Source organism: Spodoptera frugiperda, chromosome 14 (assembly GCF_023101765.2).
Source record: "Spodoptera frugiperda isolate SF20-4 chromosome 14, AGI-APGP_CSIRO_Sfru_2.0, whole genome shotgun sequence".
Taxonomy (NCBI): Eukaryota; Metazoa; Arthropoda; class Insecta; order Lepidoptera; family Noctuidae; genus Spodoptera; species Spodoptera frugiperda.
Window position 1 is genome coordinate 6,930,223 of NC_064225.1, and position 19,806 is coordinate 6,950,028.

Here is a 19,806-nt window from a genome sequence, read left to right on the forward strand (position 1 = left end):
AACGTTGTTATAGCGCGAAATTTGGAGCAGGTATAGATTATTGACTAGAATAACACGTAGGATATTTTTTATTCTAAGAGAACGCGGACGAAGCCGCGGGCAGAAGCTAGTTGTATATAGGATCTGAAGTAAAAGAAATCTGATTAGTAGCTTTAACGGGGATTCATTTGTATGAAAAGTAAATATATTTGTTTCATCAAATCAAGAGAGAAAGAGAGAGATAGCGAATGTAAGTTTCATCCAGTTAAATAAAAACTCACATAATTTTACATTAAATAAGTTGTAGTCAGAAGAACTTGCAACACCACTCCACTTACTTACATGCAAGGCAAATTAGACCTTCTGCATATTGCATTAGCAAATAAAGTTTAAGTTTCAACAAAATACTTGAACAAAGAAATGCAACACTCGGGCACACATTATGCTATACAGAACCAGTTTATCATGACCCCGCTTTGAATCATCTTTCAGCACAGTCAACGGTCAGGTTATACTGGTTTGTTCAACTTCATGTGTAGTCAAGTCAAGTCCAGTTGTTTTACAAATGGCTGCATTTGTTCGCTCCCTGTAGGTAGAAAAATAAAATTCTTGTAAACGTTGGTGGCTTGTACAAATATCAGAGCAATTTGTACTCCCACGCGTTCAATTTTAGTTCGCACGAAGATAAGTAAAATGTTCGTTCAGGGAATTTAAGAAAAAGTTTTGCTGGATACGGTAACACACATGTTTTACACAGTTATTCTACAAATAATGATGTTTTCTAATGTCATGATGAGCTGGAGGCTTAAAACGCTCGCTTCTCATGCATGACGTTGCGGTTTGTAAGCCTGTACCCTTAGTACGAGTTTGCTTTACGTTTAAAGTAATCGAAGCGAGCGTGTACTGTCTACCATGCGTTTTCTGAGTTATACTTATTTTACTAGCGAACTCCGTTTTGTCACCGATGAATTTCCCTGTTTTCCAATGAGTTTCCATCTTATCTCTTGATTTTTTCCTGAATTTTCTTTGACCTTTCCAACGAATGCAAAACCGTGGAAATCGGATCGTGCGTTCTGGAGTTATAGCGTCAGGAAGGAAAACCCGACTTATTTTTATAATTATAATAGATACATTCTAAGATTATTTAGACACCACTGACGTATTGTGAAGGAAAATATCTTAATAACCTAGACTTCAAAAAGTTTGAAATAGTAAACCCGCCTTGAGTAGGCGTGGTGATTAATGCTCAAACCTTTTCTGTGCAAGAAAAGGCCTTTGCTTAGTGTGTACTTATAGGCTGTTGAAGTGAAGATGTTGATGTGATCTTCTTTAAAACCAAACTGTATATGTTACAGAAATACAGCATTATGAGGTAGGTATCTGAATTCAAAAGAGAAATAAAGAAATGACAAGTTATGTTATTATTTTTGTATAACAAGCAAAAATAATACCGACGTAGTAAAAATCGCACACCTGTCACCCTCTTTCTATACCAATTTATCTTCAATTTCTAACATTCACGTTCACGTTTGGTTTTCAAAGAGAACGTTTCGAAATTCCTCAAATATTTCCACGTATTTGTGGAAAATATATCGAAGAATATTAGATAACAACTTTTGTTCCCATGCAATAAGAGTTAGTTTAGAATAAAAGCTAGTTACGTGGTACACAATTCTCAATTACCACCGTTCCATTGCACATTGAAAATTCAACCTTGTCTTCAACTTGTAAAGATTGATTTTCCGATACCTCCTACTTATCAGTCGTTATTCACCAGTTATGTAGGAACGTTATATTTAAGTCTCGGAGGTGAAAGAAGTACTAAATTCAAGACAAGTAAACCCACAGTAAAACACAATACATACGGTACTAATATTATAAATGCAGAAGTGTGCGTGCGTGTATCTATTTATTTGTAGCAATGAATTGATGTGATTTCAGAGATACGTAGTTGAAGGAAGAGTAACATGGGCTACTTTTTGTCTCTTTCCAACTCCTCTTTTGTCTAATGAGGGATGGAAGTTAGTATTGGAAGAATCCGTAATTTTCAAGGTACAAAGATAATAATTTGGTATAATATGAACTTTTTGAATTAATTTTTTTACCGTATATAAAAGCGTTCGAAGCCGCGGGCGGAATGCTAGTATTTACATATTAAAATCAGTGTTATTTCAGTACCGTTTCTATTTATATTTCCAAGATGGAAGACACACAAAAGGCTAATTGAAAATGATCCTTCTAGTTAGTTAAACAAGATTTATTTCTTTGCTTACTTATACTCGTACTAGGCAGCGGTTTCGAATTAAAATGTGGGAGAATAATTTTCGATTCCTCAACAACCCTTAAATTCCTAACCCCCAAAAGGCCGGCAACGCACTTATAACGTCTCTGGTATTTTGGGTGGCTAAGGGCGGCGGCGATTACTTATCATCATTCGAAAATTGTCATAAACTTGTTATACAATAGAAGTTTAATTGACTTTTCTTCAAAGTATAACTGTGTGTAAACACAAGATACCTTGTCGAAATAGAAGGCTGACGTAAGTTAAACAAAGAACCGAAATATCATGTCTTAATATTAATATGAATTAAGATTACACAGACTTCCTAATGTTATGACGACGTTATGCCGCCCCCAAGTTTTTACTTTTTACTTTCCTTTGTTAAAAAGATCGTAATGAGAATAATTTCTTCTTTAATGTCATCATTATGATAACACAATGCTAATTAAGTTTGTGTTTACTTTGTAATATTATGCAGGGTGTTACTAAGCTCAACATATTTACATAGTAACACAGTAATATTTCCTTGAGACACAATATGTATTCTATTGTTGTCTCATATACCCGCAGACGAAAGGTTAAAGGTGTGAGTAGAGGTGAATTGGATACATTTAGCGCCTGTTTCACCACCTTCATATTTGTGCCCGATAAACTTATGTGACAGATAGTGCATACATACAGCGACTATACAGACATTGTGAAACGCTTACAGAGACACAACTTTACCAACCGTATTTTGGTCAATAATTAGGTATTGTGAAGATGTATTAGGAGTCATCTACAGAAATACTAGTTGAAACTAATTACTCTGAAAAAGTTAAATAAAACCGGGGACATCGGGGATTAAAATCAAACTCAGTGCAATATGCATTTTATATCATTATCATCATCATATCAGCCATAAGACGTTCACCAGCTGATTTTAGGCCTCCCAAAATGACTTCCAAAATAGGCCTCGCCCAATGACTTCCAAGTAGGCTGGTTGGAAGCGACCTGCATCCAGTGAATCTCTGAGACCTTCATTAACGGCGCATTCCAATAACCTACCGATCGGTAGATTTGCCTACCAGCGTAGAATTTTGACACATTTTTTATGGAGCTTATGTCAAAATTCTACCGCTGGTAGGCAAATCTACCGATCGGTAGGTTATTGGAATGCGCCGTAAGTCGTCTGTTCACCTTGTGGGTCGACGTCCTATGTATTGTGTATAATAGTAACTTTTTACATTTCCAACGAAAGCTCAACATATTTGTGTTTGTGCTACTTTATTTTAAAACTAGCAGCTTCCGCGCGGTCTCATCCGCTCTGCTCAGCCGTATTGGTCGTATTGGCGTGATGTTTTGTAGCCTATAGCCTTTCTCGATAAAGGGACTATCCAACTCAAAAATAATTATTCAAATTGGACCAGTAGTTCCGGAGATTAGCGCGTTCAAACAAACAAACAAACAAACTCTTCAGCTTTATAATATCACTAGCTACTTCCGCGCGGTTTCACCCGCACTGCCCGGTTCCTATTGATCGTGATGTTTTATAGCCTATAGCCTTCCTCGATAAATGCACTATCTAACACAAAAAGAATTATTCAAATCGGACCAGTAGTTCCTGAGATTAGCGCGTTCAAACAAACAAACTCTTCAGCTTTATAATATTAATATAGTATATATAGTATAGTATATAGTATAATAGTATATATAGTATAGATGTATTTCAAGTAAGAGCACGCGTTAAAATTTATACAGCAGTCCTTGTAACGCTCTCTCCCTGCGAGAGGATTTAAATAACAACTCGGTGTGTATTCATTCATTAAATCCAGAGTACGAAACTTTGTCTCATGTGTACGTTACGTATAATGTGTTGGAAATATAAAACACATTTCACACATACATCGTGTCTTTATGAGATTCACAAATTAACAAAAGTCACTGACATAGCCTAGGATTAGCCAGCTGAAGTTGGTAGTGGGTGGGGCACATAGCTCATTGTAGATTAGTTTTAGAAAGGAGTTTACGTACCGGTACTTAAGGGTATCGTAGAATGTTCAACGTAAACCCAAAAATAGACAGATAACCAAATAAGCTGGATGCAGATCGCTTCTAATAGCCCGATATGGGGGTCTTTTTTTAAACGTTGCCCCACACTGGGTTTACAAATGTGGTAATTCACATGACACCCAAACCCGAAACAACAATTTGTGGATCACACAAAGAGTTGCTCCGTCTGAAAATGACTTTGACTGCACGGTTGGTGCGGTGGCTGGGCAACCGGCTGCCACGCAAGGTGTAGCGGGTTCGATTCCCGCACGGAGCAATTCTTTGTGTGATCCACAAATTGTTGTTTCGAGTCTGGGTGTCATGTGTATGTGAACATGTATGTTTGTAAACGCACCCACGACACAGGAGAAAATCCTAATGTGGGGCAACGTTTAAAAAAAAAATCAAACCCATGACATGTTGCACTGCACCCGATTGCTCGACTAGGGAGAGAAAGATCACAGGCTAGATGCAAGACGCTTCTAATGGGCTGATCTAGAAGTCATTGATATCCAGAATTTGATTCAGTGGACGTCTTGTGGCTGATATAATGATGATGACAACATGTTCCATTATGTCGCTTCACACATAGATTATACCTAATATTTCGTTTTTTTTTATCGGCCCGAGGCGTTTGGGGAGTGAAAATAATGAGCTACGAAGAGGTTTTATGTTGCTCCTTACTGTTCTTATAATAAAAGTAAATTAGCAAGCCCTGTAGTATAATGCTCGTTAAATATTTACAGGATTTATGTAAGGGGAATTCATAAGGATTACAATTAGAATCTGGATGTTAAGATTTAGAAGTTTCAAGTACCAAGGGAACCCAGGAAAATTCTGGAGATTTTTTTTTTATTTATAAATAGCTATTACGTAATTGACAGCATGGTTAGCGCGGTGGCATCTGGCTACCGTGCAGGGTGTAACAAGTTCCACGCAATGAAGCATAGATGATTAGCTTTCCATGAGCCTACAAACTGTTAGAGGCGTTGGACACTTCGCTAAGGATACAAGTAACAGTTAAACCGAAGGGCGCAATATAAGTCACTACCTATACCTACATATCAAGTTATGCTTAACCAGTATAAACTGACCGCTGAATGTGCGCGGAGATCATACAAAGTGAGTCCTTGATAAACTGGTTCTGTTAAGCTTGATGTTTTGCTGTTTTACCTACGTTTCGTTCCGGTCATCACATTTTACACTCGATTTTATGGCTTCTCCCTTTATTGACGTTTAGTATCAGTGTTATTGGTTCCGTTGGGTTTAGGTTGTGTCTCGCTGTGTGTTGTACTGCCATAACGAGGTATGTATTACGTGGTACATAAACATGGGGTAATTCAAGGGTTACCTTCAATTACCGCAGTATTCTTTTGTCAGATTATGGCCCTGTCCTGGTGATTACGAGATCACCAAATAAATACAAAAAAAAAAAAAAAAAAACAGCAATAGTCCCATAATTTTAATTTTAATTTTGAACTTACATTAAACTAAAGGACTTTTCGGTTAGTGCGGTGGCTGGGTGACCGCCTGCTGTGCAACGTGTATCGGGTTCGATTCCCTCACGAAGCAAGTCTTTGTGTGATCCATATAATATTATTGTTTCGGATCTGGGTGTCATGTGTATGTGAACTTGTATGTTTGTAAACATACTCACGACACAGGATAAAATAGTAGTGTGGGGCAAATTTTTTTTTTAGTTCGGACAATTCGAGAATCCTGCTTCCCAAAAAAAAGGAGGTTATCTATTCGAGTGGTTTGTCATATTAAATAGTTAGTACTCCATTTGTGCTAAATCCGTTCTCTTTTACAAGTAGTATTGAGATTTACAGTGCTTTAGTCATGACACGGATACTCGTATAGATAAATTGTGCCACTACTAGCTTTGTTCTCATGATATATCTGTCTTCTGGTTTCTGCTTGCTACTATCTTACCAATATTGTCTGGGCATTTGACATAGTGGCTGGGTAACCGGCTGCTGTGTTACATATTTTTCCTGTATACACCTATACATATATGGTGTAAAGCGCAACGATGCCGAAAACCTATATCTCTTCTTTGTTTTTAAATTTTATTCGTTTCGTTCTTTGTTTTAGTTTTCGTGTTATTCATGCAACATCAGCCTTAAGCAGTTGATTACAACTATTATCACATAAAATAAAAATTGAATTTCTTAATGTTTTGAAAATTCTGATGGTGTTTGCGGTTTTTGGGAGCGTTTCGTTTACATCCTGTATAAGGTGTAATTTATTCCTTTCTCTCGTATTTTTTTCGCTCTCAGCTCGTATTTTTCTTGTACAAAAATGCTAAAACGTTAGTTTCTTGGTGTTCTTAGATCTTTTATTCAACATCTTCGTTATCCTGATCCAGATCGTGACCAAATAGACGACAACTTAAAAGTGTATCTACCTTTCATTTACCTGAACATAATTCTACAGGTCCCTCAAAAAGTACTAGGCTCCCATAAAAAGACAGAGCACTTTAATAAAACACAATATAAAAGCCAAATTGACGACAATTTCATTCGAAATGGACAGTTATGTTTCAACAAGCTACCCAACAACGCCATTGTTCAAAAAGCACAATGACATACAAATACCATAGGAAAATATACTCTGTATACTTCAGTTTAAGACTGAAGTTGGCCTATTTTGGAAAATTAATTAACTTACCCGAATAAATATGGACGTCGGGTTGGTAATGAAATAAATTGGCGATCGAATACTTATGACGGCTTTGTTGGTATTTTCTATAGACTGAAGAGATTTTATGACACAATAATTACTAACAAAGGCGAAGATTTTGTTTGTTTGAACGTACGTATTCCTAAAACTGACTGAAGGTATGAAAACATATACTATTAATCTAAAGTCGGGAACATAAATGCTCACCAGTTTCTCTTACTTGGGTGCTTACTCTTGAAACCAATCTCAATGTCAATGCAATTTCAATCCAATAAAATCGCAATAATTATTCAATGTCAAAACTATACAACCACAGTCGTAGCTGTTGGAATCGCATTTAGAGTACAAAAGTGTATAAAGCAAAACTCAATATTTAATATTTAGTTATTCAATATCCATGCAATGTTTGCATGTGTTGCAACTCAAGAGTACGAAATTGCACAATATTAATGTCGATCGATCATAAATTAAAAATTAAAAAAACCCCCGACATAAAAACTTAATTTCCCTTTAAAAAGTAAAAAATAATAAAAGAAACCTAATCTTAAAGTACCTAAGAATGTACTAATAATTCTAAAAAAAAAAATACGTCGCGTTGGGGGACCGCTCCTAATTATTTCTTACTTCTCTACGATTTTTTCATAAGTGTTTGGTGTTAACATTAAAGTAAATTAATGCAAGTACTTAACTATAACGCAGAAAATAGAAATATAACGGCGCGAGCGGCGGTGTGCAGTCCGTATTCATGCGGTCCCCCAACGTGACGTATTTTTTTTTAGAATTATTAGTACATTCTTAGGTACTTTAAGATTAGGTTTCTTTTATTATTTTTTACTTTTTAAAGGGAAATTAAGTTTTTATGTCGGGGGTTTTTTTTAATTTTTATTTAATTTTTTATTTCATACTTTTTATAGGTAGCTTAGGTTAAGTTGGGCTTAGTATATTACATATGCTTACTATAATTTCAATTCTTGTTATGGTAAAGATTACATTCAAGGTCAAGCTCGTTCGCTTTGATTTTTTTTTACTTATTAATTACTAGTTTTTGTTTCTATAAGTAGGCTAAAGATTACATTGGTGCAGATTTTATATTTTTGTATTTTATAAAATATTTAATTTATTTTTTTTTTAATTTTCTATTATTATTTTTTAATTTTTTTATTTTTGTTAATACGAAAAAATTATATCTTTCAATATTTTCTTTCAGTGTGGTTTCATTTGAGACCCCATCCACAACCTCATCCCAGTATATTTGCAGACCTTCGGTTAATCTCCCGCTTACGTTACTTTCACCGGCCATAACATTAAAACGGCTCAACCGATTTTCATCAAACATGTCTAAAAACACTCGCACATAAGTCCCCTTTAATACGAAAAAAACTAAATTGAAATCACTGCATCCGTTCGGGAGTTATGATGCCACAGACAGACAGACAGACAGACAGACAGACAGACAGACAGACAAACAGACAGACAGACAGACAGACACGTCAAACTTATAACACCCCTCTTTTTGCGTCGGGGGTTAAAAATAAGTTCAAGAGTAAGCCCCTGGTAAGCTCAATCCACGTTTTCAAAATACTCCTGTAATGTTAGTTAAAACGGGATTACTTGGATTAACGTAAATGGTACTTACTACTTAATTGGTTGTCTTGAGATAGGAACAGCCTTTGTCTTAAAAGACTATGTCATAAGCGGCCTCAAAAGAAATCCAAATTACCAGTTCACAATTTAATTATTCAAAGCCCAAAACACTCAGCACAAAACAATGCAATTAAAAATACGCAAAGAAACTTAATCAGCTTACCTGTAAAAATTAGATAACCCTAATTAGGAAAAGGCAAAACAAAAAAATAAAAACAGCAAGAAAATATGTCCGGGCCTCAAAAGGCTTCAGAGTCAAAACAATGGCGTCGCACGCAGCACCTAGGGTTGCCAGTCGCAGATAAAGCATAAAGCACAGGGTTGACATTATCTGTTGTCAGTTGGACAAGGTGACGTGCAGCCTCAGCTTGACGCCTTTATCTCGCGTTGTATGGTTTATCCAACTCTTTGAAATAAGAGTACAAAATATAACCACAGTTGTTTGTTTGGCTTGACAGGCTTTAAGTATACCCCTGGGTGAATTTAGGCAATTGACTCCCAGAAAGGTTATGCATTTTAATTTTACGCTTTTGAGATGACTCTAATGAGATAAAATCATATCAGTCCAATTAAGTAAATGTTGTTGCGTTAATCGATAGCTGGTAAAGTAGTTCACGACAAAAATGCGAGATGGCAGTGTTATAAAGATTTGACGAATTTTTTTAAACGAACTTTTCATTATTTTGTGTACATTCTAATCAAATACCGCTCATTTTTTGTACAAATATAACAATAGAAATAATACCTGATTCACAAAACACATTGGTTCCATAAAGCATATTGAATACATAGATTGAATTGGGCCAAATATTTCAGATTGCTACCAATTTCCGTACATGAGGAAGTAATTACGTGAGTGACATGGGTTGGCTGGTTACTTCGCCTGTTTGTTTGTATTGTCCGGACTCTGCTTAGTTCTTAATAAGTGTGAGACGTTAATCAGGACGATTTACGAAAAGAAAGCCAGTCCCAGTCTTACGAAATTGGTTTGTCGACTAATTTATGTCTTTTGTAAGGAAGATATTAGACAATAGATTCTGTTTTGTCGGTCTTAGTGTTCGTATTTGTCTGCCTCGTTGGGTGCCTGAGTTTTGGGTTTATTTTCCAAATAAATAAAAGTATTATTACGTTTTAATTTGGTTTTCAATCACAGTACTAAGCTGAAAATTTGGAATCAGGTCCGGTGTATCACTATCCTCTTTCTTAATTACATATCAATGTAGCTTTTTTAACAAAAATCGTGTACTATGTAACACAGGAGAAAATCCTATTGTGGGGCAATGTTAACACATTGCCCCACACTAGGATTTTCTCCTGTGCTGTGGGTGCGTTTACAAACATACAAGTTCACATACACATGACACTCAGGCCCGAAACAACAATTTATGGATCACACAAAGAGTTGCTCCGTGCGGGAATCAAACCCGCTACGCGTTGCGCAGCAGCCGGTTACCCAGCCACTGCACCAACCGTGCAGTCATCGTATTGTGTTTTACGATATGGTTTTTGGTTATAGAAAGCTGGAGAATGATGTTGCTTACATTTTTGCTTCCTCCACACTGGCGAAGTCGCATAAAGCACAAGTTCTGTCATAAATACGAAAAGAATAATCATAATTTCTGATTACTGATTTCTCAGTATCGGTGCCTTTTAATCCATATAATTGGATATTTAATTAAGACGAAAGCTACCGGGAACTGTGTTGTTGAATTAATTGAAGATGTCGCGAGCAATTAATGTGATTCATTATCTTTGTCACTTTAAATCTACGTTTTGTCTGTACTTGACTGTTTGTACAACATTAATCGTCTTTATGTTTAAGAGAAAGATCAGATTTACTTTCAACTATCCTTGAATAATTACTAGCAAATTATTGAACACAATACTAGCAAATAAATTATTAATGAGTATGAGTGACTCTGCTAGCAAAACCTATCATTTTGTAATATCGCATTCACTAGAAATTTTAGCACATGTATATCATAACAAAACTGCCAAGATAAAGGATCTTAATAATTTCAGGAGGAATTTTGCAAAAATATTTTACACAGGTACCTAATAGAATTCATTTACCGAGTTTTTAAGCTAACATTTTCAAAGTATTACCGTGTAAAACCGTTCGATAAAATATCGCCTTCATTGAAATTGAACTTGTTCATGTGGAAATTTCGTTCACACTCTGAGAAGTATTAGAAGAGTTTAATTATAGGTTTATTGATTACATGTATTTTTAGGGATGCTTAGGTCTACTAAATGTGTTCGCTCTAATTGATAAAGACCTTACTAGACCTAACTATCAACATGAGAATATAGAGGTGCACAAAACTATGTCACAACCACTTTTCACCAGTTATGTTATAAGTCTTGTGTAATGAAAGTTGAGCCTAATACCGGGTATAATGCGGAGCGAGAGGGAATGGGACGCCGTCTCCTCCTTCTGCGAAGCAGTCATGCTAGCTAAGGAGGAGGCGGAGCGCGTGAGGGAACGATCCTCCTCACGCCCCAGCCGCCGCAGAAGACACTCCGGGCGTCGGGGATCGCGTGACGATCTCCGGCCACCGTAAGTGCGGGTCTGCGGACGGCGAGCAAGGGTAGCTCGCCGCCCGACCAGAACCAGACCCGTGCGTACGGCGCGTCGCGTTCCGCGCGCGCCTCAAAGAGCCAGACCACCACAGATGGGGCCCAGTAGGGCTGATGCCTGATCCGGAGCTGCGGACAACGTAAAAGGTTACCGGGGCTCCGGCTCAAAGCAGGAGAAGGAACGGGGTGGTTTTTAGTCAGTAAGAGTCTGACACTCCCTCCCGCCTCACCCAAGGCGGGAGAAGTCATTGGATGATTTTCCCCCTCAAAAAAAAAAAAATACCGGGTATAAACTTAAACCTAAGGTTATTACGGAAATTCACAAAATACCGGAAAATAAACCAATTGTTCAATAAGTTCTCCGCCTTGGTCGAGGCGAGAGGGAGTTGCAGACCCTTCCCGACTAAAAACCACCCCGTTCCTACTTCTGCTCTTCGAGTCGGAGCCCCGAATCCTCCTTACCTTGCATGTGCAACTAGCGCATGCAGCTTGACCAACAAGCCAGTCGTTTTAATTTTTAGTTCATACTTAAATTCATATTTCATTAATTACACTTGATTAATTTCCATTATCTCTTGTCCCCAGTGTGCGGTGTCCGTGGTTGAACACAAGCGGTGCCGCAGAAGCTGCGCGGCTGGCGTCGCAAGCGCCGGCTGTGGCGCGTCCGCGCGTACTCAATGATCGCGTGCGTGCGCTGCGACAGCTGACATGACCTGAATGACGTCATGTCCACTAAAAAACATTCGCCGCAACCTAGTAAGTACTGATAAAGTCATTTTGTATTGTAAGTTGTTGTTAATAAGATACATATTTAATTACCATAATTGTGTGAGGTGGGCCGAAGTTTATGTGTGGGAGAGCCATTCTTAGGGGCGAATGGGTCGGCTTGACGGGAGTAATACCAAGGCCTCATAGAAAATCGACGTGAATTCACGCTTGCATTGTGTTTCGTTTTGCGAGTGAGGTAATCGGAGGCCCAATTACCACTCTTCCCATTCCCGAACAACCCTTAAATTCCTAATCCCCAAAATGCCGGCAACGCACTTGTAACGCCCCTAATGTTTCGGGTGACCATGAACAGCGGCGATTGCTTATCATCAGGTGTCCCCTCCGCACATTCACCGACTTATACCATAAAAAAAATCACGTTGCATTGAAGGGTTGGTGATCCCTATTCAAAAAGGTCCCAGAGATAAGTAGGGGTGGTGACAATTATTAGTCTGTTTTGACGTCACCATTTGGTTCAATATTATTGATGGCTAATATTAACTGTCATGCAACACAATTCATACACAGCTTTTGTAAGGTAAAGTGTTTTCAATTCAGAATAATCGATCAAACATAAGTGTCAACAATGTCGTTTCTCGTCATTTCCTAAAATATTTATCATGTAATCGATTTATAATGTCTACTTGAGTGCCATCACTTTCTAGTATCAAGATTATAATGATTACTTATTGGTTAAAAGCTTGGCGCAACTGCCTTCACTTAATAGGTACGTACATACAATAACTAAATCTTTATATATATAATTCTTCTGTACGTGTGTATGTCACTGAACTCCTCTTAAACGACTAGACGGATTTTGATGAAACTTTTTGTGTGTGTTCAAGAGGATCTGAGAATGGTTTAGATTCACAATTTTGTCCGCTGGACAATGTTTTTTTAATTAATTTTTAATTTATTAGTAGTTGTTGATTTTGGAATGTTTTACATCGGATCCGACGGACGGCGCTACCATCGCAGTGTCAAATATTAATGACGTTAGATATTGTCATAACATTTGAATAATAATTTTCATCAAAAAGGTCCAGGATGAAAAAGTTTTAAATTTTTAAATTAACGTGTAGACAGGACAACGTCTGTCGGGTCCGCTAGTTGTCCCATAAATTTCTCAAAACGTTTGGTCAGTTAAATTCGTAAACCATGTGGTTACAGTCTGTCAGAGATAAGCCTTTTTATCTTCTTGAATGTCGCGTTGGACGCAAGTGCGATTGCGATTGATTGATTGTGCGGGTTCGATTCCCGGGTCGGGCAAAGTATTACCGGGTTTCCTTTTCGGTTTTTCGAACATTTTTCTATAGTAGCACTGAGTCTGGAATAATTGTTGTCAGTATGTGGCAAATGGGGTCAGCCCCTATTACATGAGACTTATAACATAAATAGTGAAAAGTGAGTGTACATTGTACAATGTACAGTTGCCTTCTATACCTTAATGTCGAGGTGCACCTCTGCTTACCCTTTCGGGGTTAAAAGGCGTTACATATTAATATTTTTTTAATATTAGTAATAGCGTGCAGTCCTAAATTTAACCCAGTGTGTGTGCGTGTGTGACATACAATTTGTACATGAATACAATAAATAAATTATGTATATCTTTATTGTACCTCTTCAGAGAGTAAATAGCGTGACGTTTTTTATAACATGATTGTTAATTTAACCTCGAATTTGCTTTCATATCAACGAATGTGTGCTATTAAACAAAACGTGTTTGTACAGGACTCGAAAAACGATCTGTCAATATTTTGCTTTGCGAGTATTACCCTAACGTGGCTACTATTTGAAATGTAGGTAATTTTAAAAGTGGTGCACGCTAAACCGTTTACGTTGCTACCGAGTCACGCAATAGTGAGTTTAAAGTGGAGGGAGTAATGTCTAAAATTACATTTGCTATTTTTTATATTGTACAGGTTATGTTTTCAATCTTAACGTATGAAATAACTTGAAGTATTAGTATTGTAGAATGACATAAGGAAAGGCTATTTGAGTCGCATAATATTTCTGGTGGTGAAGAAAGTCCATATTATTTTGAAACTGTTTCAGTGGTCATTAGTCATCAATATTGTTTGGCACGGACACAATACGGAGTCTCAAGTTTGGTTTCCAGGTCGATCTAAGTGTTATTGGGTTTTTAGGGAACAGAAAGTAAAGTTCCCAAGAAAAGGAGGAAACTCCGACCAGGCGAGGTGATTGTACGGGCTTTCTGCTCAACTGTTGTTTGTTGGGATTTTTTATCCATGTTTATTCGCATGTAAACTTCATATGTGGAATGTAGGATTTATTTGTTCGTCGATTGTCTATGTGCAACCTCTGTCATCTGTCAGTTGTCATGTGTGGCCACAGGATTTCCGATTATTAAAAAAAACTAAAATAATTATCAAGAAGCTAGTTAATTTAAAAATATTCACAAAAAAGTAGCAAGCATTACATCACTAAGTAAAATTAGTTTGATTAAAATTCGTGGAACGTGTTCGGCCTGGATTAATTAACTTATTAAAAGAAAAATTGTAGTAAGTAATTATTTATGTTTGTACTTTTTTGGCCTGCGTTAGACACTGAACTTTAAATTAGTTCAGACTGCCTAAAAGTTAGATTCTTGTAATTATAAGTTTCTTAGTTTATATTTCTTATAAATATTATAATTTAGATTATCCGTCTAAGTTTTGTAATGAACATTTTATAATCCGGCTTCTTAGTGAGCTTTCCAGAGTTTTCCGATATGATTAAGTTATTCTTTCGCCATACCCAGTTTCTATTGTTTATGATGTCTCAGTATTTATAACCGTGGAGGAATTAATTTTGACTGCACGGTTGGCACGGTGGTCAGGTAACTGGCTACCGTGCAACATGTCGCAGGTTCGATTACCGCATTGTTGTTCCGGGTCTGGGTGTCATGTGTGTGTGTGTGTGTTTTTAAACGCAACAACGACACAAGAGAATATCCTAATGTGGGTCAACGTTTTCATAAAATTAAAAAAAAAAACATTCGCATTAGGCGATAAAGACGTGTTGAACTGAGTACAATACAATCAAATTGAAAACTGAAACGCATTTTCAGAATTAAATGGAATCAGCTCAAAAGGTAACGATAGCGAGTATAAATGTTCCCATAACAAAGGTTATCAATCAATTATTATCATCCACGACATTGTGAATGTCAAAATGGACGATAATTTATCTCGTAGCACGGCTACGCCTGCTACGCGCTACGTGGCTACGAGGCTACGCCGCTACATCAAAGGGTCTCAAATGACATAGATAAATGCTACGGCTTCGAAGCGATTTCTTAGTTCAGCCGAGCGGTGCTGTTTAGAATTTATAAAAGGTATGATGAATATAATTTATCTTGTTTGTTTGTAAAACGATTTGTGTTTAAAGTCTGTTCAGATTGCTTATTTGAATCACTGTTAACAATATATGAACCCAAAAGTAAGCTAATAATTTCATATTTATTATTGAGTGCATATTGCATTTAGAATGCATGCATGATTTTTATAAAATTCGGTAATTTTTTTTATGGAATAAGCCGGTAAACGAGCAGACGGATCACCTGATGGTAAGCAATTGCCGCCGCCCATGGACACCCGAAACACCAGAGGCGTTACAAATACGTTGTCAACCTTTTAGGGTTTCGGAATTTAAGGGTTGTTAAGGAATCGGAGAAGGCTTTTTAAACAAATTTATTATTTCTGAGTGAGCTAATATCATTTCTTTTAACCCAAAAACTAACATTTCAAACCTAAACATTTTAAAAGCCCCTATATTTGAAAAGTTCACATGTCGACAAAGTGTACGTGGCTACTCGTGCCGACTGCGATACTACGCTCTTACAACAAATCCGACAAAAAGAGGAAAACTTCGGTATCGAACGGATCTAGCGCGCGGTGTTTGGTATGTACGTGTGAAACTCTTTCATTCGGTTTCAAAAGAGGTAGGTATTTCAGTTAAAAAAGAACTATGCCTATTTTTTAATAGAGGTGGTTTTACTTTGTAGACCTAGTGAGAAATTTCGGCCTATTCATTTTCCAAAATTTTAAGCAAAATTGTGTTTCAAGAATGGTCACACCTTTTCCGTGTGAAAAGAGGCCTTAGATCAGCAGTAGGCATGGTACGGCTGATCATGATGATGTGCTTCAAAAATATTACCTACTTCTGGCAATTTATATAAATTCTAAATTATGTAAATGGAAATGTTACAAATCATTCTTCGTTTAAAAAAAACATAGTCCTACTCTAGGCTTTACTCCTATGTCGTGGGTGTGTTCACTAACACACACGTACACTTACAAATAACATTTAGACCCGAAACAACAATTTAGGATCACACAAAGAGTTGGTTCGTGCGGGAATCGAACTCGCTACGCGGCAGCCGGTTATACAGCTACTGCGCCAACCGTGTAATCATTATCAAATAAACATAAAAATAAATGAGTATTTAACTCCTACGACATAATAAGAAAATCTCAATAAAACATTACTTTTGACAAAAGCAAAGGAAAAGGTTAATAAGCATTTCTAAATCCCACGTTAAACAAAATCGTTCCCTTTGTGAAAAGGAATAAGGGTCATAAAATTCAAGCACCTTTACAATACTATACACAGAATAAGGTAACATCTAGAAGCGATAACGATCCCTAGAGGTTACTATTATGGTCGAGTTTAGTTATACCCAGCTTTGGAACGGCTATTACGTTCGTTGTTACAGTCATTCCATACAATACGTAATACGCTGTTATCGAACGTACCTACCAAAGAAATATGTAAATGGAACATTGTTTCCATAGTAAAGGTAGTTGAGGCTAATCTAGTTGTTTGGGTTTTAATTCCATGTTTATTTATAATTAGTCTTTGTTATGTTATAGGGGAATGAAAGAAAGTAATGTGCCTCTGCCTCGTTAGTCGAGTGGTCGCAAGTGCAAGACAAGGGGTCTCAGGTTCAATTCCCGGGTCGGGTAAAGTGTTACTGGGCTTATTTCGGTTTGTAAATAGCAGCAGTAGCACGTAGTGAAAATGTGGTAATAGACTCACCCCCTATTAAAAGGGACTTACAAATTGCGGAAAATGTACATTGCATTGTACAGTAACATTACGTGACATAATGTGTCCCTCTGCCTATCCCTTCAGGGATAAAAGGCCTGGCGACATACATACATATATATAATAATAATACCCACTCTAAACTTATCATTATTCACCACATTCTTCTCCATCTAGACAAGTCACATGACCATCACACACACTCCACCACCATTGACATGACCGCTCGCCCCAGTTCGCCACACTTCACTCACTCCCTAATACACACAGTTCCGCTCTCTCGGTGTAAATGCACGCCCAACTTAATTAGCGGAAGCACGCTATGTGTCGTGACACTTTGCAGTTCCACTTGTGAGTGTGTCATGGATGCTAAGGAGGATACACTGTTTTGATAGACTTGATGATGTTCGATGGAATAGAGCGAAATATTATGACGTACTACATAGTTTCTGCCAGGCTGTGGCTTCAACCGCGTTTCCGTTGCTTAAAACGTAGCCTCCACTTGTGAGTGTGTCATGGATGCAAAGGAGGATACACTGTTTTGATAGACTTGATGATGTTCTATTGTAATTTTCGTGAGACGTACTAAATATGAGCCTCTAGCATGGCTTGAAACTAGTCGAGTTCCTCGTCAAACAGTTACGCGAGTAAGCCGATAACATATAATAATTAATTTGATGATGTTCGATGGAATAAAGCAAAATATGGCCTACTAGTTTCTGCTAGGTGGCAGCTTCAAACGCGTTCCAGTTGGTTAAAAAGTAGCCTATGTGTTATCACAATCCTCTCGGCAGTTTCGACGTGTTTGAGTAATAAATATCCCACCCAAAACATAAATGTGAAAGGCTGCCAAGTTCGATAATATTGGAATGCTTCGCTTATAAAAGAAGTGAGATCTAAATAAGTACCAAGTTCCATACACAGACCTCAGTTAAAAATGATATAACAAGTTGGCAAGTTTTCACACACTTTGTTATAAACCTACTAAACGCAATGAGTCAAGTATATAATTTTCTATTAAAACTTGCCAAGTTATATCATTTTTAACTGAGGTCTGTGTATGGAACTTGGTACTTATTTAGATCTCACTTCTTTTATAAGCGAAGCATTCCAATATTATCGAACTTGGCAGCCTTTCACATTTATGTTTTGGGTGGGATTTCATTTATTTTTGTAAGGTTTAATTTCTTTTTTTCTTATTTTACTTTACTTTGACTAAATACAAACCTTCGTAACGAATTTTAGGTCGGTACGACCATTGGAACATATAGATATTTTTTTGTTTTATTCCTTAGGGGTATGAATTTACACCTTCATTATTTTTAAAACCGACTCACACTTGGCCATTTTCAGATTTTTTCCTTTACCTTGACCTAAAGACCTACCTCCATGCCAAATTTCAAGTCAATACGACCATTGGAAGTGGTCTAGGTTTTTGATGAGTGAGTGAGTGAGTCAGTCAGTGAGTGTATAGTAAAAATAGCGATTTTCTGACGTCAATATCTCAAGACCTATAATAGGTACATTAATGAAATTTTGTATTTTAGATAAGTAAGTAGATCTCGACAGATACTAGAAATTTCATATGCGTAGATAAAATAGATTTTGAGTTATAGGTGGGTCGAACTTGGCCCGAAATGGTTCGTGTAATATAACCCACGGCCGGTGTGTCGGTTTTTTTGCTCGAACTTGGCGGACACACTGCCGTGTGTCTAGATACACACACTTTCACTCACTAACTGTTGCATGTTGATGAGGGGTGATAAACTTGAAGCCATGATTTTGGTTACACATGAAGTGCTGTTATTCCTTGTTATTGTAGAAAATTTGGTAATCCGGGTTTAGTGTTCTCCAATGCACCCCAAGAAATGTTGGTTCTTACATAACAAGTATTATTCTTTCAGTATTCAGTTTTCTGTTTGTCACTCAATCACCGGGACAAACATGGCACATATTTTTTTTTGTTGATTTCATTTAGAATTACTGCTGTGGAATGATTTGCTGTATTTATTTAACGAAGAAAGAATATTATTTGTGTTTTTTGTGTGTAATTAATAATGTATAATACTCTTCCATCTATGTTAATTTTTAAAAACTAAAACATAACACCAGCACACAATTTCATAAAAAAACAAGTTGCGAATAAAATTACAAACTTTTTTTAACAAGCTTGTTTGGTGTAACTAGCACGTGCACGTGTCCTAGTTTTTGAATAACCATATTTATTTCAATTTACTTTGGAATGGAAAGTAAATAAAGTAGACAAACATACGGGCTATACCGATATGGAATAAAAATATGTGTTTTTGTCTCAATATAGTATTTTGATGATGTCGACTTAATGTGTTGTGATCTCGATAAATTAATTTGTTTGTTCTGATCCATTGGTTAAGCGGTTGCAAGTGCGACTGCTAAGCAAGATGTCTTGGATATCAGGTCGGGCAAAGAATTAATCATTAGTATTATTTATTAAACTTACATGGTTAATAGCATGGAGGTTTTAAATCGTATGGATCGATAATCTTACAGGTGAATTCAGTATCACTATAATCGTAGGTTGTCTAGAGGTCGTAGTTTGAAAGGCCGTAATTCGTCGATTAATTTAAGGTATTTTAAGCTAATAGCTTTTTACGATAAGTACTTGTAAAAAGACTTAAATCTCTTCAACATCAATTTTATTCACATTAACAGTGCATGACATTCCTCTATTAGATATGGGCCTGCTCTACATGAGAAGGAGGATTAAATACTCGTATCATAGGTTAAAAGGTTCAGGTTTATCGATAGTG

The 19,806-nt window shown here is 36.9% G+C and overlaps 1 protein-coding gene across 2 annotated transcripts in view; it reads left to right on the forward strand.

Moving 5' to 3' along the window:
- Positions 1-19,806, forward strand: part of LOC118279182 (multiple C2 and transmembrane domain-containing protein) — a 229,978-nt gene that overhangs the window by 35,472 nt on the left and 174,700 nt on the right. For both annotated transcript variants that reach the window (XM_035598731.2, XM_050698373.1), the window contains exon 2: positions 11,786-11,956. In XM_035598731.2, coding sequence (XP_035454624.2) covers positions 11,926-11,956 — 31 coding nt within the window. In that variant the 5' untranslated portion in view covers positions 11,786-11,925. The remainder of the gene's footprint in view (positions 1-11,785; positions 11,957-19,806) is intronic.